The 27,016-nt window shown below is 32.1% G+C and overlaps 2 protein-coding genes across 3 annotated transcripts in view; one reads left to right on the top strand and one right to left on the bottom strand.

The window, feature by feature from the left end:
- The first annotated feature begins 89 nt into the window (after positions 1-89).
- LOC100160872 (RING finger protein 37) lies at positions 90-2,778 on the top strand. Its single transcript, XM_001950071.4, has 2 exons — positions 90-402; positions 469-2,778. The coding sequence occupies exons 1-2, from the start codon at positions 400-402 to the stop codon at positions 1,564-1,566; spliced, it is 1,101 nt and encodes a 366-aa protein (XP_001950106.1). The 5' UTR covers positions 90-399; the 3' UTR covers positions 1,567-2,778.
- A 1,769-nt stretch (positions 2,779-4,547) lies between these two features.
- The window catches only part of LOC100158806 (protein held out wings), a 26,317-nt gene continuing 3,848 nt past the window's right edge, over positions 4,548-27,016 (bottom strand). The window contains exons 2-9 of one of the 2 annotated variants that reach the window (XM_008183876.3): positions 16,768-16,901; positions 8,873-8,989; positions 8,554-8,694; positions 8,376-8,475; positions 7,951-8,292; positions 7,578-7,649; positions 6,208-6,365; positions 4,548-5,354 (exon numbers count right to left, since the gene is read on the bottom strand). In XM_008183876.3, coding sequence (XP_008182098.1) covers positions 6,253-6,365; positions 7,578-7,649; positions 7,951-8,292; positions 8,376-8,475; positions 8,554-8,694; positions 8,873-8,989; positions 16,768-16,901 — 1,019 coding nt within the window. In that variant the 3' untranslated portion in view covers positions 4,548-5,354; positions 6,208-6,252. Of the gene's footprint in view, positions 5,355-6,207; positions 6,366-7,577; positions 7,650-7,950; positions 8,293-8,375; positions 8,476-8,553; positions 8,695-8,872; positions 8,990-16,767; positions 16,902-27,016 lie in introns of those variants that run through there. The other variant, XM_029491509.1, reaches the window with a different exon arrangement.

Below are 27,016 nucleotides of genomic sequence, written 5' to 3'. Positions count from 1 at the left end.
TATGTCCTATATTAAAGTTGTTACTATCTAAAATTTGAGAAAGATGTACACTGATAAGTGATAGCACTATCAATGCTAAGTGATAACAAATTAAAAAATAAATACAGTAAGTTGGAGAGAAGCATAAATTATAGAATAGCTGGTAGTAGTAAGTATTTATTTTTTTACACTACTTATCTATAGTATTTGGTAGTAGGTTCCTATTTTAATTCATGGTGAATGTGAGCTAAGACTGGTGAACTCGGTCGATACATGAAAATTCAAAATGCCTATTTCAATAAAATAAATTACAAAACGTTCCTTAAAATTAACACACTTCATCGATTTTCCATGTAGAAATCCAGCAACTATACCTCGCTCATAGGTAAAAAACTTTGAGACCTACAAAGTTAAATCAACATGGTGAGTGATCGGTGACAATAATATAATATTATTATGAGTACGTTTCACAGGTTTATTAATTTGCAGCTAATGAACGCATGTGATCCGATTTTCAATGCCAGTATACAATTGGATGGCAGTTGTATATCACGAGAAGATTATTCCGTAGAAAATCTTATATCGCCAGATGCGGGGTTACGAAAAAGAGGATTTCTATGCGAGACTTTTATTAGACCACCTGTGAGTTTAACATTCAGTTTCCCATTCGCGTTTGACATTAAGTATGTAGTGATTGGCACGCGGGTGGGTGGTCAAAAGTCCTCAGGATTTCAGATATTAGCTGGACGCAGTGACAATGTTCAAAAGATCTGTTCTATGATAACCGAAAAAGAAGCAATATTGTTTCATGATAATAGTACGGATTTATCAAGGTATGGGAACGATTATGATAAATGCTGTTTTAATATATCTGCAAGTAGAAATATCAGATCAGCAGAGAAGTTATCTGTGCGTATTTTCAAAACAGTAAATTCTATTCCAGCAATAAGCAAGTTGGAAATTTGGGGAAAGATATCATGTGGTGTGCCAAAAGAAATTCATCAATCAATAACTCGTAATTGGGAAGAGAGTATAAGACCAAAACAGATACAAACAAAAATTAACAACGTACAACCGATCACAAAAATTAATTCTGACGTTTTTGTTATGTGTGATGACTTTTTAGATTCAATTACTTATGAAGTAATGACATGTCCTATGGTTTTTCCTAGTGGAAAATATGTCGACAGAACAACAGTAGAAAAGTGCATTGAACATGATACCATGTATGGACGTACACCTTGTGACCCTTTTACTGGAATACCATTTACAGATAAACTAAAGCCGATGCCTGTGCCTGAATTAAAAGGACGAATTGATTCGTATTTAATAAAACACGCAGATGATGAAAATGTTAAGTGTATACCACGTGCAGTGGGTAAACATAGTTTTAGTTTTTACAAAGAACGACAGACTAAAAAACCCAAAGTACAATGTAGCACATGTAATGAAAACTGTAATTTGTATAATTTACCTTGTAAACACCTGCAATGTAGGAATTGCCTAAAGACTGAGAGAATTAAATGCAATGTTTGTCACAGTAACTTTAATCGAAGTCAAATAGAAAAATATCATGAAGACCATTAATATAAACAAGATTTTGTCACAACATTGATTACAACTATAGTTTTCTGATCATTCCTTCCAAGTCATTTACTACTTCATTCATAATTAATCAATAATAACTATATGGTTAATAATAGCAATGACCACTAGTGAAAGGCAATGGCTGTTCATCTGTTCTTTTATTTTTTAATTTACTATTTTTTTTAAAGTATAACAATTAAACATTGGTTTTATCGATCTGACACTAAATATTGCTTTGTACCTATTGTATTGCTAAATAAATGTGAATTTTGTAAAAAAAAAAAAAAACCTTTAAAAGTAAACTGAAAAAAATGTTTAGTCACAGTTTTAAAGTTGTAATATTAATACACATATTATTGAATGTTTAAAATATGTATTAACTGTTTTATTATGAATACGGCCATGAAAAATAACTAAAATCATTGCCTTAACATGTTAAACTCCGATGTCAACACATTGTTGACACAAGTAAACAGGCATCCATGGTCAGTGTTAACATGATTTGACATGTCGAGTAAACTGTCGCCCGTGGCCAGATATACAGTAACCTTTTTGTATTAAATTTTTATCAGGCAAAAATAGTAGAACACATTTGAAATTTGTTTCATCCATTCATTACCATATTGACTATTTCATTAAATCTACCAATTTTACAATCAACGACCGCAGGTCAATCACAGTGGCCGTGTAAAATTAACATTGACATTGAATGTCTTCAGAAAATATACACGTGGAATCTTGATTGTAAAACATTTTTGTCTATGCTTACTACAACTGTATATTACCGAAAAGGTGAAGCATCTTGTTCATTGGAAGTAGTAACACACCACGCTGGTGTCAGCTTACATCCACCCCAAAGGGTGTATTGCCAAAGAGAGCCAAGTACACTATACAATCATAGTAAGGGTTTGGTTACTTGTCTTCTGGCTATAACATCTTACAACTTTGCAATGTTGCTAATACAAAATGTCTAAATTAAACATAAATATAGATACTTATGAGTTCTTTACATATCTTCCATTCATCAACAAATAGGATCAAGTTGCAGTAGTACCTTTAGTACCAAGTTTATTTTGAATATGAAAATACCAAATAGTATTGCTATGAATAATTTAATATAATAATGTAATTATTTTTTTATAAAAATTGTATGAGATTTTACATTTCTACTCTTAAATTGTTTATTAATAAATACCTATGTTACTATATAAGTACATTATGTGTTAACTCATTTAATTAATATTCTCCCAGGGATCACATATATGAAACTTGAATAATGTACATAATAGTCTCGTATATTAAAACCACGATGATCTAAAATTTAAAACTCTTATATCCCTGACAGCCAGGGGGTGTTTTGAATGTTCAAACACCCCAATCCCCCACATTGATGCGTTTATGCAAATAATATATAATGTAGTAAACAATTTAAATTTGCTCAAATGATGTCATCATATGAATTTATTTCATATTTGGTATTATTAATATGAAAATTGATGACTACAATGGAGTCCAAAACCAACACTTTTCAGAAAAATAAAAAAATATGTAGGCATGATAAATATTCATACCACAGAATAACTCTGTGTTCATAACTTAGTTGTGTGACAAAAATCGTAAAATTATATCATTTTCAAAAAACACATTTTTATAAAAATGTTTTTATTTTCTAATTAGAAAGTAATATCGCAGACCTTATACTAAGTAAAGTACCTTACTATGGGCAAGAAGTAGTAATATTATTAACATGGTTGGTAATCAAAAATATTTTTAGAGTATGAGGGGCACTTGTGTTTTTGGGGAACAATTTAATCATCAGCTGCACACGCAGCGACCAAAGTATGCACATTACACACGCCTATGTCCACTGACTATAGCTAGTAAAAAAAAAGACGTTCAAATGAGTTATTATAACATAGAGTGAAATACAATTAAACATAACACACATACTTACGTCATACAACGTACATAGCCAATATATTTTTATGACTTGTCTAAACCTCACCGCTTTATTCATTAGCAACTCTACGTGGATTCAATGGTGCAAAACAAAAAGTAAATTTTACTATACGAGTTATCTAACACATGGTGATTAAAGGAAGAAATAGGTAATAAAAGAATAATAATAAAAAAAAACTGTTCTACATGCTTTTTTTATTATGCATATCATCTCATAAAACATTTTCATTTACAAAATAAATTTCATAAAAATCTGAAAAACCTTACATGCAACATTGATAAATTTGATTAAAATAGAAACTCCTATGGTATATATATATATATATATATATTTCTATAAAACATATTATACACATAATATATTTATAAATAAAAATAAAATTCATATTGTCAAGCATATGATATTAATACAATATATTATATAAATATAGCTTATAGAATAAAAACATTATATTTCTTGTCTTCTACTTTAAAATATATGTTTTTAAATAAAATAAGATTGATCTAAGAAATAAATCTTAAGGTGTTTAATGAAAAGAAAATATAATTTTACCCTATGGCACATGAGCCTGAAATACATCAAACAGTAATTGATTAATTGTTTTGGGAGGCAGTAAAGTGCTCATCTACAAACAATTTTTTTTTTCTAAAATCTACAATTACATATATATGTATAAATATATATATATATATTTATAATTATTTTATATATTAACTACAAATGTCTAAAATAACAAGAAAAAAACAAAAACACGACTATTTTAACGTTGAGATTCGTAAACAACAAAATAAAATAAAGTAATATAATAATGTATGTATATAATATATATATTTAGCCTAATCGAGAGATTGTCTAAATTATTTAGGCTCTTAAGTACTTACAAAAATATTATAAAAACTTAATTATATATATATATAAATATATATTAATTTTTTTCAATATGTATAAATATATATTTTCATATAATATATAATATTAAATATATCTCACTGATAAATAAATTATTGTGAGAATTATATTCTATATTTGTTTAACATAATTCTATAACAAAAAAAAAAATGTAGAACGAACTGGCATGGGTCGATTTTGGCACCTGGCATATGGTATTATTTAAGATATTATATTTTAATTTTATTTAATACTGAAAATTTTCTCTACATAATAATATCGAAAAACTTTTCTAAAAAAAAAAATTAACATTTTATTGCACGCTAAATATAAAATATTATATAGTTCTTATAAATAATAACAACATAAAAAAAATATTTATATATTTTTTTTAATTTTCTTATTTTATATCCTTGTTTAAACTAAGCAAATTTGATAAGTAGAGTTGTAAAAAAGTTTGTTCAATATTCTTTTATATTTTTAATTGTCGTATACTTTGTCTTATTAGACCATTGTGGTTCAGTGTTCAGGAAAATAAACAAACAAAAATACTAAGACTAGTGACGACAGGCGTATAACGAATGTCGACATCAATACCAAAATAAACAAATATATAGATACATATGTTTTTAAAGGCATCAAGGGACTCAACAAAAAAAATCTATCTAGTCTTTAAATTGTAATATTACGAAACAACATTAAACACTATAATAATATAAATAAAACAAATATTATTATACGAAAATGATTAGACAGACAGATAATTGTTAGACGAATAATTTCAAGTGCAACATTGCGTTTTTTAAGTGTGTATATATGTGCGCAGAATGATATTGTTTAGTTGTTAATTATAGTTCCGTCTGGCAATCGTCGCACTTCGGCCGCAGGCTGCATTGTGTGGTGTTAAAATAAAGGTCCAGTATGTTAGATCTCCGCAAGCCTTTTTTTGAGGTTAAATAAAAAATAAATAAAAAACATGTTAGTAATGAAATATTTAAAAAAAAAAAAAAAAAAATAGCAGCTAAAAGTATTATGTTCTATTATTGTATTAGTGTAAGTACGCCGGTGACAAACATAAGTGTTCTGTCGAGTGTATTTCAATAGTTATTAGTATAATATTTTACTACCATATGTATGAAAAGCGTTATGACGTATAATACATATATGTAAGACAAAAAAAAACTTTCATGTGATCATATTACTTTTATTATTTAACCAGTAATGTAAGTTTTTTTTCGTTCCACTGTTTGTATATATGCATTAATTTAAATATTATAGTGCAAAATAAGGGATGTTTCGTAGTTATTATAAATAATTTTGATACATGTCTACCTTCACCAATAAACAAATCTTCGGTTTTGCTGTTAAATACAATATTAGAACACAATACGTGAAAAATATACTTAAATATGTTACATCTACAAATTAATATTATATATTATGTAGCTCCTACACCTACATAATACTGCCATAACAAGCGGAAAAATATGTAAAATGTATATAAATTAACTATAATCGAATATATAAATATTTATTTAATATATTATATGTCGGTATATAATAATAATAGTACATCTACATAAACACATAAATAAATTATGAGAAAAAATAAATAAAATATCACAACCGAAAAAAGGTCTAGAAAAAAAGAAGCATAAATAAAAATAATTACGCGTGGAGGTCATTGAAATTGTTGAAAAATGTTGGGGATTTTGAAATTTGATAATCGCGCCAGATTATACCCTATAAACTATGATTGTCTAACCCTAAATTAAAAACGAATAGCAACTGACCTTTCAGATTCAAAGAACTTTTTTTTTAATTTTGGTATTTTTTTTTTAATTGACAATCGAAGTGCCAACCCTCTGATACGGATGATCCCTGATCTGAGTCAAATGCCTTCTTTGTTTGGCGACCTGAGCCGCCGCCGCAACCGCGGCTGCTGCACCTGCTATAAACATATTATTTCTATTTATTTATTGAAAATTAATTTTTGTAATGCATTTATAAAAACACCGTTAGAGAGCCAGGTTCCATTTTAAAACGTCGACCCCCTACAACTTATACAAAAATAATAGTAATTATAATTAAAAATATATATATATTTATATATATTATATATGTTATATGTATAACAAATTCTAAACATAGATGTGTACTAAACAATCACAAAAAAAATATACATAACATTAATTATATAATCAGCCTGAGTATTTTTTTTTATAATATTATTATAATATAATATAATATAAACATAATTAAAATATTAAAAGTGTTTGTCATGGTATTTCATTCTTATCAAATTAAGGAACTTTAGGTGTCAGAAGTATATATTCTTCTTATGAGTAAAAAACCTGTCTGGTGGTTCTTCTTGGTCCCTCAAGTATTTTGTTAATTCGGGTCCTAATGTTTTTAATATTTTGTTTTATATTTGTTAAAACTTTAGTATTTACTATTAATGTTAGAGTCACACCTTGGTTTACATATTTCTAAAAATAATGTAAATATTTGTCCCGGTTAGTTGAAAATATTGACTAAGAAGATATATGAGAGATATTTTTAAATTTACTAATTCCAAAACTATGAAAAATAACAAAAATAATAAGGATTTGTTTAAATGTTATTACTTATTAGAATTGTTTTACCAGTTAGAATATAAATTCTAAGATTATTTTTTTTCAATAGGAAGTACTTGAGGAGTATTATTAGGAAAAATATTTGATTACCGTATTAAATTTATTAGTACACACCTAGTTTTTTTAATTATATTTTAGTCGAGTTAGACTAATATTTTAACTAACTAAACGCGAAAGAAACAGAGATAAAGAAGGGATATATATGTATATATAACTAAAATAAAATCTATAAATAATTACTATAAAAAATTAAAGCTTTGTGTAATAAAATCGATTAAAAGCGCGCAAAAAATTAAGGAATCAAAAAAAAAATTATAATAATCATAATCATAATAAAATAAACAAGATAAATAATAATTATATAAATAATAATAATAATAATAATAATCATAATAATAAAAAAATAATAATAAGGAATATTGAAATAAAATTAATTCCTAAAATTATACATAAATAATAAATAAGATAGCACCTCACAAACATAAAAAAGAAGGGTTGGATGGCCAAATACTAAGGATGGTACTAACGTTGATTTGGCCAGTGACGGTAGGTGAGCCCTTGTAGTTCTGGAACCATTAGCATGTATCTGGCCGAACATTCTTTTAATATAATAATAAAAATAAATTAAAATTTAAAAAATATCTCAAGAACAGTTTGCTTTGAAAAATAAAAAATACTGATTAGGTTCATATGTGTTTTTTGTTCAGTCTTATTAAAAACTAATAATTGTTTAGTGATATTTGAACAGGGGCATTTTAATTGTAGTTTTAAATTATTTTCATCCTGAATTATGATTTCTCAGTCTCCCAAGCGCATTCAATCATATACATCATATAAATATATATATTATATATATTTATATATAAATTTTTTTTTTTTAACAAACAAACAACAACGCACCCGAGTGATCGGCAGGAGTGTATTCTGTGATCAATGGTGATCCAGCCAATGCATAATTGGCATAATCGGCATATGGCGTATATATAAGACCAGCTGCAGCTGCTGCTGCTGCAGCATGATGATGATGTTCAGCAGGAGACAAAAGCTGGGGTGCACCAGGATTTCCACCACTGGTAGTAATGGCAGTCGGGATACGTGGCGATAATATAAGTGGTGCCGTTAAAGGCGTAGCGGTCTGTGGTCGTAAAGTTGTGGCTAGGCCACCCATGCCATGTGGCGACAAAAGTCGCTGTGTCTCAGCAGCTGCTGCAACAGCCATCCTACGCCATTCCTCATCGCAAGCTAAAATATTCAAGCGTTAATTTATTGTGACTAAAATACTAAATAAATTATAATTATTATTGGTATAGTTAAGATCAATTTACCTGCTGCTGCTAAGGCTTTAGCATTGGAGTCCCTATATGTACCGTTGATGATAGCAAGTTCCATCAGTTGGCGTTTCTTCAATTCATCTTCTCCATCAGCCTAAAAAATAATTAGGACTTTAATACATTTGAATTTAATTGTATACCAAGAAGATTTATAAAAATAATTTCTACTAACAGGTACAAGAAGCCTTTTCACTTCATCGATGGCTCTCTTCAACTTGAGCTTAGCCCGGTTTTCAGTGTCTTCAACAGATATCAAAACATGGAGCTCTTCGCTCAAATGTTCCCAGTTTGGTTTACCTCTGTTTTGTTCCTCCTTGAAACATACATAATTACAATTAATTGTTAAAACACTTGAAACTATCCAATTCTTATTTACTTACGATTCTGTATGAAAAACTTCCGATAATGGTGTTAGCAAATAAATGATATTTAGGCATAGTGTTAGACAAGAAAAATCAATACAAAATATCTCACTTAATTTTCGTACATACCTTTTTCTTATCTCGCATTGAACCCTTTCCTCGAACCATAATCTTGCATCCGGTCTCCAATTCCAATTGTTTGGCAGTCATACCTCGTGGGCCCAATATTCTTCCGACAAAGTTGAACTAAAAATTAACAATACAAAAATCTCTTGTTAAAATCGTATTCAAGAATTAGGAAACATTTAAAAATGACACGCAAAACAAATATAAAATAATAATAATATTATGCTGACTGTTGGTCACAAATCCGCAAAACATAGCAATTAGTAGATACGAATGATTTTCATGGAACTGTGTTTTCATTTTTTTCATTATTTTCGTGACAAACTCAACTCGTAGCTGTATGCACAGTAGTTCTTATTTAGTATTTCGAAATAAATTTATCACGTTGTGAATTCGTTTCGACACTGTTCAAATAAACAGAGACCCCCGCGTTTGATAATATTACATTGTGTGTATTTTCGATTACGATTTACGAATAAATGTAAAGTGCAGATTAATATAATATACCTAGGTACTTATTGTAACAAATCGACAGATAATAACGACATTTGAAACGACGTTAACATCGTGTCTATACACGAAACTCGTCACGATATCTCTCGGCGAGCACCGAGTGGGTACGTCAATTTCTTCGACCGACGTACTTGAATCATCAGTTTTCGTCTTTTCGACACACACCATGCATATTATAATATAGTTTAATATATAATAATAATAATCGTGGCGTGTATATTACGATTATAAACAGTCGAGTGGTATCCACTCATCGCTATTATAATATTACTAATTGACTCAAACACACAAATGGCATTTTAAACACGCGAGGTTTCCTTTTTACGACCGGCGTATATGAATATTATGCAGCAATATGACTATAGGTTGGTTAGGACATTTTAAACGTCGTACACACGTACAAGTTGCTCTTAAAACACAATTCGTGTTTCAGGATCGGTGTACCAATAACCGGGCCCCTTATATTTTACGATCAGTAAACCAATTATTGCGCTCACCTTTTTAGATTGACCTTAAGGTATCAATTTTGTCCAATTTAATTCCATCGACATTGGATTATACAAAAACTATGTTTATGACTAAATTATGAGTAGTTATATAACATATAACAATAAATTAAAATTAAAAACTCATACTAGAAGTACTGATTACCGAGTGACTAGTTAAATTTTTTTTATTTTTGAAAAATAATATAATATATTCTTTCGCATTTAAAATTTTAATAGCTGATTTGCAGCCAATATTCTATAACAGTATCGGAACTTTAATGAAACGTCATTACTCATTATAATATAACCAACATCAAACATATCATGCAAGTATATGAATTTGAGTGGTACCTATATTATGGCTATACCTGATCACAGACGAAATCAAGTTGTAATATTCGCAACTTATATTTTATCCTATTTAAAGCCTAATCGGGTTGAAATACTTTTACAGGTATATATTTCCAAATCAATTCAGTTCCAGATAAATACAATTCAAAAAAATTATTTTTTGAATTTTTATGATCCTACTTCCGACCATTTATTTTTAAACAAAACCTAACCTCCAACGACGCACGACCGACAAACACCTACAAAATATAACTGTAACACGTTGTAATAATTAAAATATAATAAAAATATTGTTTTAAAAAATGCACGAAACCTAAATTTCACGTTTTAAACATCACACGGATCGTCGTCGTCTATTTTTATTTCCCTTTGTTACACGCCGCTGGATGAAGAAGTGGACGACGACAATGATAATTAATAATAGTCCTACAGAGCCTGCCTGTGCATTAACTATTATTTTATGGATGGCACTCCTCTGTAGACATGCGTAACCGCGGTTACACCTCGTCCTCTATAGTATTATTATGGTACTACGCTACGACGTTCTTACCATGGTTTAAAATATCATATAGCTATGGTTATTACGGAGTCCAAGATCGCAGGCTCCACAGTAGGGGAAACGGTATTCGATCAAACGAAAACTCTCGAAATTCTCTGGGAAACATACTTTTTTTCAAAACGGCATTTACGGCGCTGATTTCAAAAAAACCCAATATTCACCAAATACGTATTTTCAAACCTTTCTTTCCTCGTTTAAATAATTATTTTTCGAAAATATTTGGCACGAAAAAGCTCATCGATGTTGTATTGTATAAATTACACACTAAACTCACTCAGTCGCCAACAAACATTCTATAATATGTTTATCTATAAGACATAAAAGTATAAAATTAATAATTTTATAAAACAGTACCTAACTCCGTGACCCATACGTACGTTAGTAATAGTAATTACTTATCATATTTATCAATTATACCTAACTAATAATTGCAAATAAAAACCCAGCCCTACAGTTAAGTACGAGTGTATGACTAATGACGCATAAAAATTCACAATATCAATATATTTCATCGAAATTGTTATTGTGAGACCAGAATGAGAATAATATAGATTTAGGTATACTACGATGACCTCGGCGGATTCAATATAATAGAAAGCCGATAATTATGCATAAAATCACTAATTTATAGACGGAACACGTCTACAACATTATCAAAGTAACAAAACAAGTTACAAACACTGAGATACATTTACACCACGATAATGAGATTAATTTCCACATAATATAGGGATTACTAATTTATTATAAAACATAAGTATTATGTCATAAACAGTGCCTACAATTATATAACAAACATTTCAGAGACAAAAAAATATGAACTTCAGGCTATACTATCTATGAAATCAAATCCTGCACGAAGTCGAAAATTATACAATAAAATACAAACATAGTCACACATTCGTCGAATTGGTGGCTGTGTATACACTATACATATAACACACCCCAGGTTTAGCGGAATTCACGAGTTCACGACGACCCGAAGTGACGAGCCAAAAAAAAAATGATAATTCATGCGAGAAGACTCGACAATTAATTTTACCGCCTGTTAAGGATAAATAAAATATGTAATAGGTATATATTATTATATATTATTATTAATTATTGTTATATATATAGTAACAACTCGATGATAATGGGCACCACCACAAATCACAACAATGGTTTGCGGCGACAAAAAATAACTAACTACCACACATCATAATAATATGGTCGTTGTGCTAATGAACCGTTTTTGGCCAAACCCGAATAACGACGGTGCTAACACCAAAAAAGGATTAAAACCCCTCTCTTTATAAGCGAGCCAACATTCTCTCAATCCCCTCTCTCTCTTTCTCATACACTTTAGCTCCTCGTATATTCTCGCCAGGCGTATGTTATAACTATAATAATAATATATGCAAATGTCATGTACACGATACATGACGGTTTCACACAAACGTATTTGTCACCATTCATTTTTATTATTATTAATAAGAATGAACAGAGAATTGCTAAGAAACGGAAAAACGATTTTGGATAGAAAAAAAAATTAAGAAACAACACTTAGGACATAAGGCAATGGCGATGGCGGCGGCAGAGACTGCGAGGGCGCCATTGCTCGTTGGCCATATTCAGCGTTGTCACGATCCTAAAAAAGAACCCGACCATATGGTCCTCTCATGTTTTCTCTGGCACGTTTATGATCTTTAACATTGCATATATATATATACATATAGAAATGTGTGTGTGTGTGTGTGTGTGTGTAGACGACGACGATTTAAAAGACGAAAATAATATATACACACGGTGGTAGTATATGGAAATTTAATAGCGTGGGATTACTCATTTTGGAAATGCCATTATTACGCCTGCGATATGCACACATCGTTCATTGGGTTTTTAATAAAATTATAATAACGATGATGATGACGAGATGCAAATCGCACTTATATAATATTATACATCTTCAACCCCGCATTGGATATATTGATGTGAGTAATATGTTCCTTTTCTCCTGCCTCACTCTCATTCCTCTCCCTCACATTACTATTCGCTATAACGCCTACCTCGCGTAGGTCGCAATTGTAGAGTAGACAAAATAAAAATAATAAATACAAATTAGAAAAATATATATACGCCACTGCGTTGTCCATTAATGGGCATCCACGACCGGACATGTCTTTCGGACCATCCCATTCAATCCGTTGAGTATTACAAATATTATATTATTATATATACACATGCACCAAGGACATGCCAAACCCATTCTACTAAGTGCGTAACATTTAAACTCTGTTTTCCTCCCTGTCACTATATAATATAGTAAAAAAATATGATAAATTGATCAGAGCAAACGGCGGTCGATGTCATTATTTTTTACCGGGAGAAAAGGTATAAGAATCAGAATTGCGTAAACTACACTTCTCTATCAGAAAGTGCTTACGAGTTACGGCAGTAATAGTTTAAAGTAAATAAAAATAGAATACCTAAAACAAAATTCAAATACATTTCAATATAGACAACAAACTTCCTCGCACATTAGTAAATTTACCAGTATGAAAAATGCTATTTACCTTATAGATAAGTGATAATTATTGACTAGGTATATAGCAATTACAATAACTACATTTAGTAAAATATTTAAATGCTACGATAGGTAATGTTAACAGCCAACATTAGTACATTTATCTATTGATAGGTAAGAACTAAGTAATGAGTACCTGATGATTAAATTATTATACTTTATAAATATAAAGTCTAAAAATAAAACGTATACAACAATGTATTTATTTATTTCCTTCAATAGTAAATATATAGGCACTTTTCTGATGAAATGAATCTTGTACAATCATTTTACGTTATTTTCTATTATTACATCATAATATACACGACACAAGTACAAGTTGTGCATTATTCATACAAAAAAAATGTTTGAAAGCTTGGTCACAGTTATAATAAATAATAAAATATTATTTATTAATACTAGGCACAGTTTATAGAAACTTTAAAGAATTTAAATCAAACGTGTTCAAAATAATTGAATTCCTTGAAGAATGCAATAAAAGAAAACACACATGTACCTAAATGGCTAAATGGCGTATAAAAATGTTTTTTGATTGCTATACGCCTATATACATAACCTATTGCAAGATATTATGATCGGATCAGCAAAATCTATAATAGCGTATGTGGAAATGTGGTAATAATAAATAAAACATACAGTAGTGTACTTGTACATAAATTAATAGGTAAAAAAATTTCAAATCTTATAATAGTTTAAAAAGCAACACGTACGCAGTGCACACCGGTCAATTTATATTTTACGCTAAAAACCATGATAAATATGAATTTTAATTTCATTAGATGATTGTTGTTTTTCCTGAATTATTATTTTATGATGCCTTAAAAATAGATTCAAACGAAAAAGGGTCAATACCGCCACTGGCACAAAGAGAGTGCGCGTTTCTCGTCGTGAGGACTTATTTTTTTCTGACGAATCACCGCCACAGACTACAGTCACTGAGAGCGGCCATCTTTGACTCACACTGAAAACAGTTTATTTGTGATCAGCTTGATCATTATTTAAGCCACTGGACAGTGGACACGTTGCCTACCCACCTACAACTGTCTATAGTCTACACGATTAATATTGTTGGTATAATAATATTTCAAAAAATACATTGTTTTCGAGGGGACACATAGATTCCAACTGGTACAGGTAGTTTAAAACAAACTATCGTTTCCACGATTTCCTAATTTTTAACTGTGGATTAGTGGTTACTCCTTAGCTATATTAAAAAATGAATTTACATTTGACTTAAGAGGACGCTCACGCTACATGGCCATTTGTTGTCTTCGTTTTAACGGTCCTTAACATATAACAAATTTACGCTCAGGAGAACGCGTTTAGCTCCGTTAGTTTGAAAATTAGAATGAATCGATTTAGTATGAAACTTGATGGTAAGTACATAATCTGTGTTTGTATGTGGGTTTCTTACGATAGTTCAATTTTTTAGTAAGTTAATAATATATAATAATATGGCATAAATTAAAAATGATCATAAATCATAACTCACTTAAAAACTAAATTATCGTAAAAACCCATACATACAAACACAGATAATGTTCTTACCATCAAGTTTTATAATAGGTCGATTCACTCTAATTTTTAAAACAATTGAGTTAAACGTGATCTGCTGAACGTAAATTTGGTATGTTATGCACCTGTAGGACGGAGACCATAAATATCTGTGTAGCGTCCTCTTGACCTCTTAATGCACTATCATATTATACTTTAAAATTCATTATTGCAATGACAAACCAGTTACTGATTAATTTAGAACTATAAGTCAGCTTATCATAAGTAAAGCTACTTATACGTAGTTTTTTACGTTGTACTATCTGGCATAAAATCCAGAAGTCTGCAGTATTCAATTTTATTTTAATCCAAATTTCAGATAAAACTATTTATAGCTTAAAAAATAAAATTAAACTGATAGTGTCAATATTAACGATTGATGAAATTTCAATTTTCAATTTTTGTTTGGGACGTTTATACTTTCCCCATACATTCCAGGTTTAATTAGTTGACAATTTTACTCACTGTACTCAAACTTACTATTTTGTTAGGTTGTTTTAAAACTTACTGTACTGGTGGACATGTGGAATCAATGAACTATTTCCCCTGATAAAAAAAGGTCATTCGAGATCAATAAAATCACGTGTTTGACGCACGACGGGGATTTGGCGAACAGGTAGTATTACTTCTTATGAATTTCATTGTTCTCAAAAGAGAAACACACTTGGGTAATAATATGTTTTAGAACAGGGTTGCCAAAGAAGCAGCATGAAGCAGCAGGACGTAAAGTCTGGTATTCCGGTCGTCACTAGGGTGGCGTTGGTGGACGGTGGGTGGTGATGAGGGATGAGACTATGCTGTAAATAACCACACATGTACACGAGACGACTTGACTCGTATTTATAGAAGTGGCTACTACGGAAAAGGGACGTTTTTCATACAGACATCTGGTGCAGATGTCGTATGTAATTTAAAAACAAGCACGAGCTGGAAGGCGGAGGTGAAGGAGAGAAATAAAAATATTTAAACGTGGATTATCACGTTAAAAAAAGGCAAGACAAAATGGCGAAGTAAGAACCGGAGACCTTGAACAATGAAAGAAAACCCACACACACAATATCGGGCGAAAAATCAGACAAAAGATAAAATAATCTTTTAACTACTTACTTGCATTATTTGTTTAATATAATAAAATATTAAAATATATTAAATATTATGATAACATGAGGAAACCAGTAGGTACCGTTGATTTCATTATCCCATGGACGTTTGGTGGTCATCCTTCGGTATATCTACCCCCTCCCCACGCCATCAACGTGTTGTATAATGTGAGGTAGTACAACTTGTGTTCGGGAAAATCGTCGATTACGGATATAATAATAAATATTATTACATTCACCGTGACGAGAAAATGTCCAGTGGAAAGAGCGCAAATTGAATGTTTTTTCCTCATTCTTGTTTTAAGGTGAGATTTTTGAATTTATTTTCGTTGTATAGTGACCGTCGTTTGGGCATGTGCCCACCGACTGGCAGCGGGGGAGGACACACGATACGGGTCCGAATCTTGGCACTGCATGTGTACCGGTAAGATGGCGCGGCGTGGGCGGCGAAGGCGACACGGTATTTTCCTCTATTTTTAGCCGCGCTGAATCGGTTTAAAACACCATCGTCAACACCCGCGTCGTTTACGCCACCCTACACCACTGCCGCTGGAGCCGAATTTATACTAATAAATAACATTGTTTTATGCACAGTAAAATTTCATGATGAGAAAATTACGTCCGTAGAGTTAAGTCCGTCCCCCATATTACAGCCGCGTGAACGATATTCCGTCTACCCGAGTGGCAATATGTCGCGCCTCCGGAAAACAGCAATAACAATAATAATACGTAATAACGAAAATGAATCAAGCACATAACGATCTTACCTCCGGATGGTCCTTAACTGGCACGAACACTTTTTCGGTAATGGTGACGGGCGCGCCGTCTGGTTCCGGCAGCACCAACGGTTCCTTCTTCACGCCGTTCACTTCGAACAGGCTGGCTCGGACTTTGGTTATTTCTGTGGAAAAAAAATTTAATTCCATTAGTTTATATTATGTAGCAATATTGTATTATAATGTTAAGTATATATTTTAAATTAAAATACTCGTGAAATTGTTTCTTTTAAGATTTTACGTAGTACCTATAATAATGGTAATAAAGGTTTCGATATACATAGGTGATTGTCAGCGGTTATTTTTTCTATATTATATTTTATAACATATTTATTTTACGCGCGTGCACTTTGTAGCTTGTAAAAACTATAAACGTTTTCGGCGTACAGCAAAAAAAATATGTACGACAAACGACATCAGTTATTACTTATTTTGTAACAATTATAACACGAAAGCCTGATGCATTTAATGTATGACTCGGTAAAATCAAAAAATGTAATATCATGTTTTTATTCTTTCTATTTGCTCTGTTTGTACACATGCGCCTACGCGGCCAGTAGAATAATAATTTTAAACCTACCGTGTCTAAACTCGTCTAGACACCTGTTATTCATTGTCTTAATATAGTAGGGTTGTTCGGCACAGGACCGAGGGTTGACTTATCATGCCAATAACAAGAGAGAACAGTGAGCAAATACAAAAAGAATCCAGTAGAAAAATAAGCCGACAATTAATAATCACCGTCATATTATTTTATAATATTACATGTGTACCGTTTTAACTATACCTATAATTAGTTATTAGATAAGCATAGCGAGATTCGAGACACGGTTTTGTCCGAGTATATTCCGTGCACCAATATAAAATAAAAGCCAATGCAATAATATGCTTATTGAAGTAAAAATAAAAAAAACTAATGTCAACGACAAGTGTAAAAAATATATGGTTCGTAATCGTTATCGAAATGGGAATTGAAAAAAATAATTATGTGTATACTGTTGACATCACACATCATTGTTTCGTTCAAACCGAATAACGCTAACGAGCGTGTTTCGTTCTCGCGCAGAACGAGGCATCCAAAATTCACGAGAGTAGAATAATATAAACGTAATCGGTGAAACTTCCATAGTATATACCGAACTTCCGTTTAACAAAATTTTCTGTTTAACGAAATATTTTTGAGAACCAAACCAAATTAGAACCAAATTTATTCAATTCTATTTAACGAAATTCTTTATAATACGAATTTTTTTTTATGGTCCATGATATTTCGTAATATGGAATTTTCACTGTAACAACTAATGAATAATAAAACAATAAGTTTCGGTTTCGTCGGTTTGGGTGGTGTACCCGCGACGACCGGGTGTGCTGCAACAAATGTATGCGATTGCCCAAACGTTTTGTTCTTTTCAATTCCAATTAATTAAAGACGGGCACAGCAGCGTCGTATCTAAATAATAAGGAAAAAGTGCACGCCAAAAGAGCCTGTCAGATCTCGCCAAATCGGTGATGGTGGGCGGTGGGCGGCGTACACAGAAACGACATCGTCGCCGCGCCGCTGACTACAGGCCGTGACGACTGACGACGAGCGGGCGCTCGGAAATTATATAATAATATGATGTTATCATGAATACATCTATTCAAAGGTCGGGCTGGTTTCCTCCGATGACTCGCCGTGGAAGAACCGCGCACACGGGCGTGTACAAATTGTTATTTTATTACCATTTAATATTATTACTATGTTTTTAAGGTGTATATTCGAGAAGGAGTAGGAAAACGTCCCACACGCCGGACACGAAACTCTCTCACACACAAACATCAACACACCCACACGCTACCGGTGTCGACGACGACGAAATTATTGTAAATCGAAATAGACTGTTTTTTTATTTTCTGCCATTTGACCATACAATATAATACGAGATACATTTCGCCGCCGCTCCACCACGTGAGCCGACGACCGTCTGCGTACATAGAACTGTGTGGTGGTACTGTTCGTTTATCGAAACATCGGTTGTACGGCGGCTGAGAACCGGCCCCGGGTGGAGATTCCGAACGTATTTATAATGCGAGTAATAAAAACCGGTTGCCTGTACAGCGCAACCAGGGGAAGGGGGACGCGTGCATCAAGGTCTCGACAAACAGAACCCTTTATTTTTTTTTCTAAAATATACGAACAACAATAATAAGTAGACGAATATCATATTATCGTTTTCTTATATTTACACCGCTCACGGGGATGATAGCGAGTGGAAATCTGTGTTCGGTACACAGCACAGCCCCTATAGGAAACGTGTACACTGTACTGTACAGGGCATCGAAGAAGCCGCGGCGGCCGCCGATTGTTTTCAAACGGAATATAATAATTATATTGTATTATAGAAACCATAAACCTGCTGTTGCAGTACCGCGGTTACCGCAGTTGCATGGTGCAACTAGTCGATCGAGAAACGGATTTAAAAACAAAACCGTACACAATAATATTATATATTAGTACCATCTGTTGTGTGGTGGAACACTTTCAGCGTTGAAGATCGACTTTCACAAAAAAAAATAATTTCATCTGTAGTTGTAGCCAATATGTTGTTTGTTGTTACGTGCGTTGCTCACTTGCTCCACGCTGCAGATTATATTATATTGATGCAAAACGGATTATCGGCTAAAGCCTAAAGTTATATATTATGCACGTTATTATAAGTATGAAAGCCGTCGCGCTCTAAAACAAACACTTTCGAGTAATCATCGCGTGTAAAATGTGTAGGTATAATAATTATAACAAAAAGTTAAAATAGTAACAAAAAATATATGCATGAGTCTAAAAATTGTACGCGACTCATTTAAAAACACGTTTGTAATGCATTTTATGTGACGTTCTGCTTTCTGCATTTAAAAATGTCATCTGAAAACCAAAACGAGTGCCAAAAAACAACAGTTTGTGGCGTTCGGTTCTCATTAAAAGATTATTCTAAGTGTTATTAATACTATATTTTTAAGAGTTAATATTTTCATTCCCTCTAAACCATAGCGGTTCTAATATTGTAAATATTATACTACTGTATACATAGCACACAGGATGCATTATCACGAGGAGGTTTCCGTGCTTTGTCTTCCCGACGAAAACATATGTGTGTGTAATGTTTAAGCCACGTTACACGTATTCTCTATATGGTGGTTGAATCATTTATTATTGTTATTTATATATTACATTATATACTATATACTATATACATACGTATACATAATATAATACGAAACGAAAAAAATATACTGTATCGTCGCAGTTCAGTGGTTCTCAAAAGGGCGGAATCGTCGTGAAGGGTCAATGCCAAGTTGGGAAGATGGGAACGAATAACTTACAAGTATCATAGTAAGTACACAAACGAACATATTATATATGTATTATATATGTGTACTGTGTAGTGTGTACAGCTTATACCTACAAATCCCGTTGCCTATTTTATAAAACCATTTCTCTAGTCCAATGGAGGGGATTACGAGCGGGTAAAACAATACACGATTCCGCCGACTCAGAAGTCGACGAGTGTGACATGTTCATCTATATAAAATATCGTTTTCACATTGTTCTCCGTCGCGCGATGTGTCTCGAATTACCAATCTCGTCGATGCCGCTGCCGCCGCCGCCTTTCTTTCTTTCCGCCCGTCAAGGCTAAAACGCGCGCACATTACACGATGCATATATTGCATATATACATACATACATACATACATACATACATACTTACATGCATACATATATATATATATACATACATACATACATACATACATACATAAATACGACCTACGTGTAAGTTGATGTCGTAGTTATTATTTATCAAATTGTTATTATATTGTCGTGAATAATAATGAAAAATACTAATGGACGATAATTATTTATGGTCGTACGGGTATTCGCACATGGTGGAAAATTAAACAACCCTCATCATCGGGGTGGTATTAATAATACTGAATTGATCTAATAATTTACTGCGTATGCGGGCGTTGACCAAAAACTTGTTATTTTCGTAACAGGGTACATTATTATTACGAGCGCGCGCGTGTGCTTCCGAATGTTTTTTTTCAACCTTCGATGCGTTGGTATACAACGTAGAGTCCTTTGAAGGGGAGAAAACACACACGCAATGCAGACGCCAGGTCCAAGAATAGACGCGATGCACTTGGCATCTGCTGTGACGCCATTTTGACTTTTTCAACACACTCTTTATTTATAAACGGACGACGAATCCCCTCGGTACATAGTGTTTTTTCTAACGAAATATAAAACAAAACCGTTCTTTGAGAAACGACAATATTTATGGAGCATGAAACCACTTCACGTACATAAGAAAAAGCCTTGAGGGATTTATCGCGATTTAATAAGACTGTGGGACGACGACTGTCGAAGGACTGCACATAAAAAAATCACAATAATCAACAAACATATGGTCTATTGGTGTTTCACTGCTACTGCTATTGTTGCTTGGACGAATATCACAAATGGCGGAATACAATTATTTTTAAATTAAATGAACAATTACGGCAGAGTTAAAATACAAAAGCATATGTACAAATTGGTTTTAAACGACGATCAACATTGCCCCCCACCGCACCCAAGGCCACGAGTTACCAGAAATTGATTTCCCATCCGTATACGATGGTAATGTATTTAAACAGTACACGGCCTACACATGTGATGACTATTGACAAATCACATGAAGCCTAATAACGGTTCTTTAGTCGTTGAAACAAACGACATAGATCTCGTTCTGTACTTATTATAACCGTTTAAAAAAACGGGGCTGGGGTAAACGTTTGACACAGAAATTTTATTTTCATTTGAAATGACGAAAATTGTTTGACACATAATAGATACGAGTGTGAAAATTGAACATAAATGTATATAATATGCAGTGTAACGACTTACGACTATGACATTTTACTGTAAAACGTGTTTGAAGAGAAACAATAAGTTAGGTACGTATACCATAGTTTATAATATATATATGTATATATGTTTTACATGTTTAATGTTTATGTATAATAATACTAGTTAATATATAGAGCCAATCAAGGTATGCCATTTAAAAAAAAGATATTGTTAACCACATGGGTTTATAACCGATTTATAATGGACGAGTCACGTGTGCGCATAATAACCTTATGAACGAGTACAAATTAAAAAACCACAAATAAATAAAAATTAGTCACCAAATTTACTTTAACCTATTTATCGAAAACAATACTTATATGACGTACATATAAATCCGATTAATCAATTATTTAATCTGATAAAGCGAATACTATTATATACATAGTCAAAAATAACTACAACTTTGAAATTAATTTAATAGTGAGTGCTCAAAAGGTAGGTGTACAACATACAAAATAATGCATTGTATTAGTGGCAAAAACATGGACGCCTAGGATATAATATACTTTAATATAATATATATTATATTATGAAATTTAATTATGTCGCGTAACACTAAGACTTTTACTCAGACGTCGAAAAGACTCCATCCGGCAGCGGCGGCGATGAGATTCGCTCGTAAAGTATTATATATACACATATACCTAATATAAATTCCGGTTTCTTGTGCGGTTTCCAATCGCGGACACTAGAAAATTACAGGCTCGGTGACCAGTCCCTTTTTTGGCAAGTGGGCCAGCCAAAACAAATTTTTCACTTGTTAAAATAATATAATATCAAAACGCTCTGGGCTATATACGTGAACACCCACTGCGCACCTTGTATTACACTATAACCTATGTATCTATATTAAATATATTTTATATAAAAGGTATATTATTATTATATATAGGTACAGCGACCAGACAAACGACGACCAATAATTTTCTGATGCATAATATTATAATATTGTTATCATTATCGGCCATTTTAGATTTACGTCGTCGGTGTAGCATTTCTTGTGTCCAGCATAAGATTATTGAACGTCGTACCGTATACAAACAACGTAACACGACTATACACATAATATAACATACAAAAAGCCGGACTGGATGTAGTTTAACCTATAGCTTCACCTGATTCAAGATGGTATTAGCTGATGTAACATATTTTAAAACAATGATGGTACTTATACAATTGCTATTTGCATTAAAAAAATTACTTTTAGAGGATTTTAGCTTAAACCACGATTTATACTGTTTTTTCTACAATCTCGTCTCCTATACATAATTTTCAAAAATGCACACTAAGGAAACTACTATTACTTGAGAGAAAATAAAATGTGACGTCATATATCATATGCGTGTCAACTTTAGACCCCTATCGGAACTTTTGAAGGCTTTCCTTTCCTTTACGGAAAAAAAGTATGGAAAACAAACAATTCACGTAATTTCTCTCTTGGGCCAGATCTAAAATGTAATTTATCTCGCAATTTATAACCTAATGATGTACCTAAATAGGGACATTTGAATTCCTAAACTCCAATGATATGGTGATGACTTCACAGCATAAAGAAGGAAATGCGATCGTGTGAAAGCACGGCGGTACCGTCGAGCGATGCACATCTGGTGGTTATTATAAGAGTGTATGGAAACTGGCGACATTAGTGGCGACTGGCGACGGCTGAGGCGGCGGCGGAGGAGGCAGAGAACTTTCAAACCACATCCATAGATAGTAATGCAGGTCAGTGGCACTTGGTTTGTTGAAAATTATATACACACATATGTGCACCGACCTATGGAGTTGTGACACATAGGTTCGCAATCTTCATAGACATATTTTTATATTATTATCATTTATCACCGTTATATACGAATACTATACATAGGACTCCTGAGATAATAACCCATGTGCTGCAGCATGCTTCAGGTAACAATAATAATAATCAACGAGAATAATGATAATGACAATAAATAATACATTAATATACGTGCAACGTGCTGCAACAGCGTGAATGCGAATCAACCAAGGGCGAATGAAATTTGCATCGGGGAGCGGAAGCGGGAAAAACCGGGTGATTGAGGTGGGGATGTACACTTGTAATGTAGGTCGGCGCCCAAAGGGTGTGCGCGTGCACAAGACACCTGTAGCACTTCATGCACCGAGACGACCGTAAATCGAGTAAAAAACGTTACGAAGGGTGTCTCTAAAAGCAAAATATTGTGCAACGAGGTTTTCTTGAAACGAATGAATCACATGTTATACGGAGGACCATTTCTTTTCACGCCATTCACGGACAACACATTTTAGCCGACCTCCGCCACGAACGCGTTTTGTGTTATTATAAAAATATATCCTCGACAGATATATTATATTATTATATATAACGACGTATAACGATAATAATAGCATACGACCACTGAATATTATTGAGTGGCGTATTATTCAAATCAGCGGGATGACGAAAAACTGCAACGTTGCCGCCAAACAGAACACAAAACGCAACAGCCTTGAGTCAGTTTCGCCCTAGCTGAAGTGGTATAATATTATGCGCGACGACGAGCGTTTCCGGAAAATGTCACCTCCTGTATAATACCTCCTAATGATAGTCCCAAGGCTTGGCCGACGGACGCGACAAATGGCGCAGAAAATTGAACGGCGTCGTCTTTTTTTTCGAGCGTTAAAAAAACCCAGATCAAATGACTGGCTGTGTACTTTCGAAATGCAGCGACATGTGCGCGTCACGACACATTACACTCGCAGCACCACCGTCTTCGTCAGTCGACGAGTATTATGTAGGTATAGTTAGGTAGGTAGGTACAACGCACCGCAAAAACCGTGTTCGCTATATATATAAACATATAATTGCTGCGCACAAGATAATATTATCGTATTATAATATATTCCGTACACAATCTACTGCGTACGTATCTTACGGCGAACACTCTGTACGCATTATACAGCCTCCGGCCGCGGCTTAACGAACCGCGCTGATCTCGCGGTCCCGTATAGCTTTGATCGGCATTCATAATAATATATCGTCACGCGGCGGTGGCGTCCCCGAGAACATAATATTATAACATACAATATTAATATCATCGAGTCGACTGTGAGCAAATCGGGTCGTTACTTTACATGTTATACATTTTACGCCGTCAAACGTCCACTATATTAATACATATTAAATTCACACATATATCTATATATAATATATATAAATAATAGATAATATATATATATATTATATAGATACCTATATACATACACATCTCGCCCACGAAACCGAAAACTAAGTATGTATCATGAGTAGGTATATCGTAAGACGCTATCGTTTATATTTTTTTTTGTAATGCGTGCACTCTATACGTCTAACGATTATCTTATGATATTATATTATAATAAGGTACACGACGTATTTCCCGTTGACGAAAACACGTAAAACGCATTTGTCAAACGTAGGTAGTACGAATAAAAATAAAGATACAAATTAGGCCCCTCTTTGTTTCACATCGAATTGGATTAGAAAGCTGGAATTCGGTTGCGTCTCAACACTATCTTATATACCTACAATATTCATCTTGAGCGACATCAAAATTCCGCGGTGAACACAATACACAACACAAATCATAATGATATATTATACAGGTATCATCTAAAAAGGCAAAAACACTCAAAATAAAATTATGATAATATTTATTTGTCAAGCATACTATGTTACTATTATACTTTCTCCGAATAATTGATTTTATAAAAAAAGGTTCTTCTTTACCATAAATCATGTAAATTGCAACATAATAAATTCAAATGGACATGGTACCTAATTTATATAAGAAAAAACCAACCAAAATTAAAGCCATATCATTGAAGGTTAAAGGTAATAACCGAATAGATTTTAGTAATATCCACATTTTTTGTTGACAATTTGGAATTTTCAATCGTTATTCAATTATTTATCTATTCCACTTAAACATTGATAAGATACACCATGCACGTAACTGCAATAGAATAAAACTAACAAGCACTCGAATGAATTTTGACGATAACATATTATTTTAAGCTATAAAAAGTAAAATTAACTTTTTTACTGGCTATTTTACTATATACAATATACATCTTAAAAATGTATTGAAATATAAAATATGTTAACTCACGATACTACTAGAACAAAATAATATCATTAAATACATTATAGTATTAGTCTACTTTATCGATTTGTATAATATAATATATACCTAAATGAAATATATATTAGTTTTTATATTTACAGCATAAGTAACTTGATATGTTAGGTATATTTTGGTATTTATTATTTATACAAAACTAATTTTAACTTCCTATAATTTCTGTCTCTAAAAAGGGAATGTACGGATAGTTGTATATTGTATTAAATTATATATCTTAACGATAAGAAAAAGTAAAGCCCAAAATATAATTATATGGAGACAAGGAGTATTATATTATGTGAAAAATTATAGTGAAAATACATTTAAATTTTAAAACAAGAAATAAGTCAATGAAAGACAATAGTAATATAGGTAGCCAGGACGCCATGTAGGTATTGTTGTAACTAAAAAATTGTAATATTTTACAAATTGTAACCGATATCAATTTTTTTAGTATACATAGAAAAAATAACCTAACTACTTACTAGTTACTAAAAATAAGTATAAATAACTAATCCAATACCATAACAAAATTGCACATCAGTTTTTTTAAACTTATCGATACATTTTTAAAAGAAGCATAATAATGTACGATAATAAATTAATTAATTTAATGAAACATGACGTAATTTTGAATTTTTAAACACCAAACAGTTAACGAATCCCCTTGGAACGTGTATGATTTTTTTTTCTAACAAAATAAAACAATGTTCTTTGAGAAACGATGATAATATTACCGAGTAAAAAACTACTAATATTTAATAGAAAGACTTGAGGTATTTATCGCGATTTAACAACATGGGATGATAGTCGAAGGACTGTGTATAAAAATATAGGAAATATATATATATAATAGTATAAATGTATAATACTAAATTATAGTAATAATATAATATAAATTGGATTATTTTCATTTGTTTAAATCAAGGCTTTGCAGTTTGCACCCAAACGATTTATTCGGGTTATGGTTTAGGGTGCTTCAAATAAAAATAGAGGTTGTGGTTTCAGGTTTTCTTCATTTTAAAGAATATGGGTTTTGTTTAGCCAGTTTATTTATTCGGGTTATGGGTTATTTAAAATCGAGTAATATATCAATTTTGTTGTGCGTAAAGTGTTAAATTTGATTGAGCAAAGTATAAAGTTATACATCAACTTTTCAGTACTAATG

The sequence above is a fragment of the Acyrthosiphon pisum genome, chromosome A3, assembly GCF_005508785.2.
Source record: "Acyrthosiphon pisum isolate AL4f chromosome A3, pea_aphid_22Mar2018_4r6ur, whole genome shotgun sequence".
Classification (NCBI taxonomy): domain Eukaryota; kingdom Metazoa; phylum Arthropoda; class Insecta; order Hemiptera; family Aphididae; genus Acyrthosiphon; species Acyrthosiphon pisum.
This window is presented reverse-complemented; position numbering and strand designations above follow the sequence as displayed.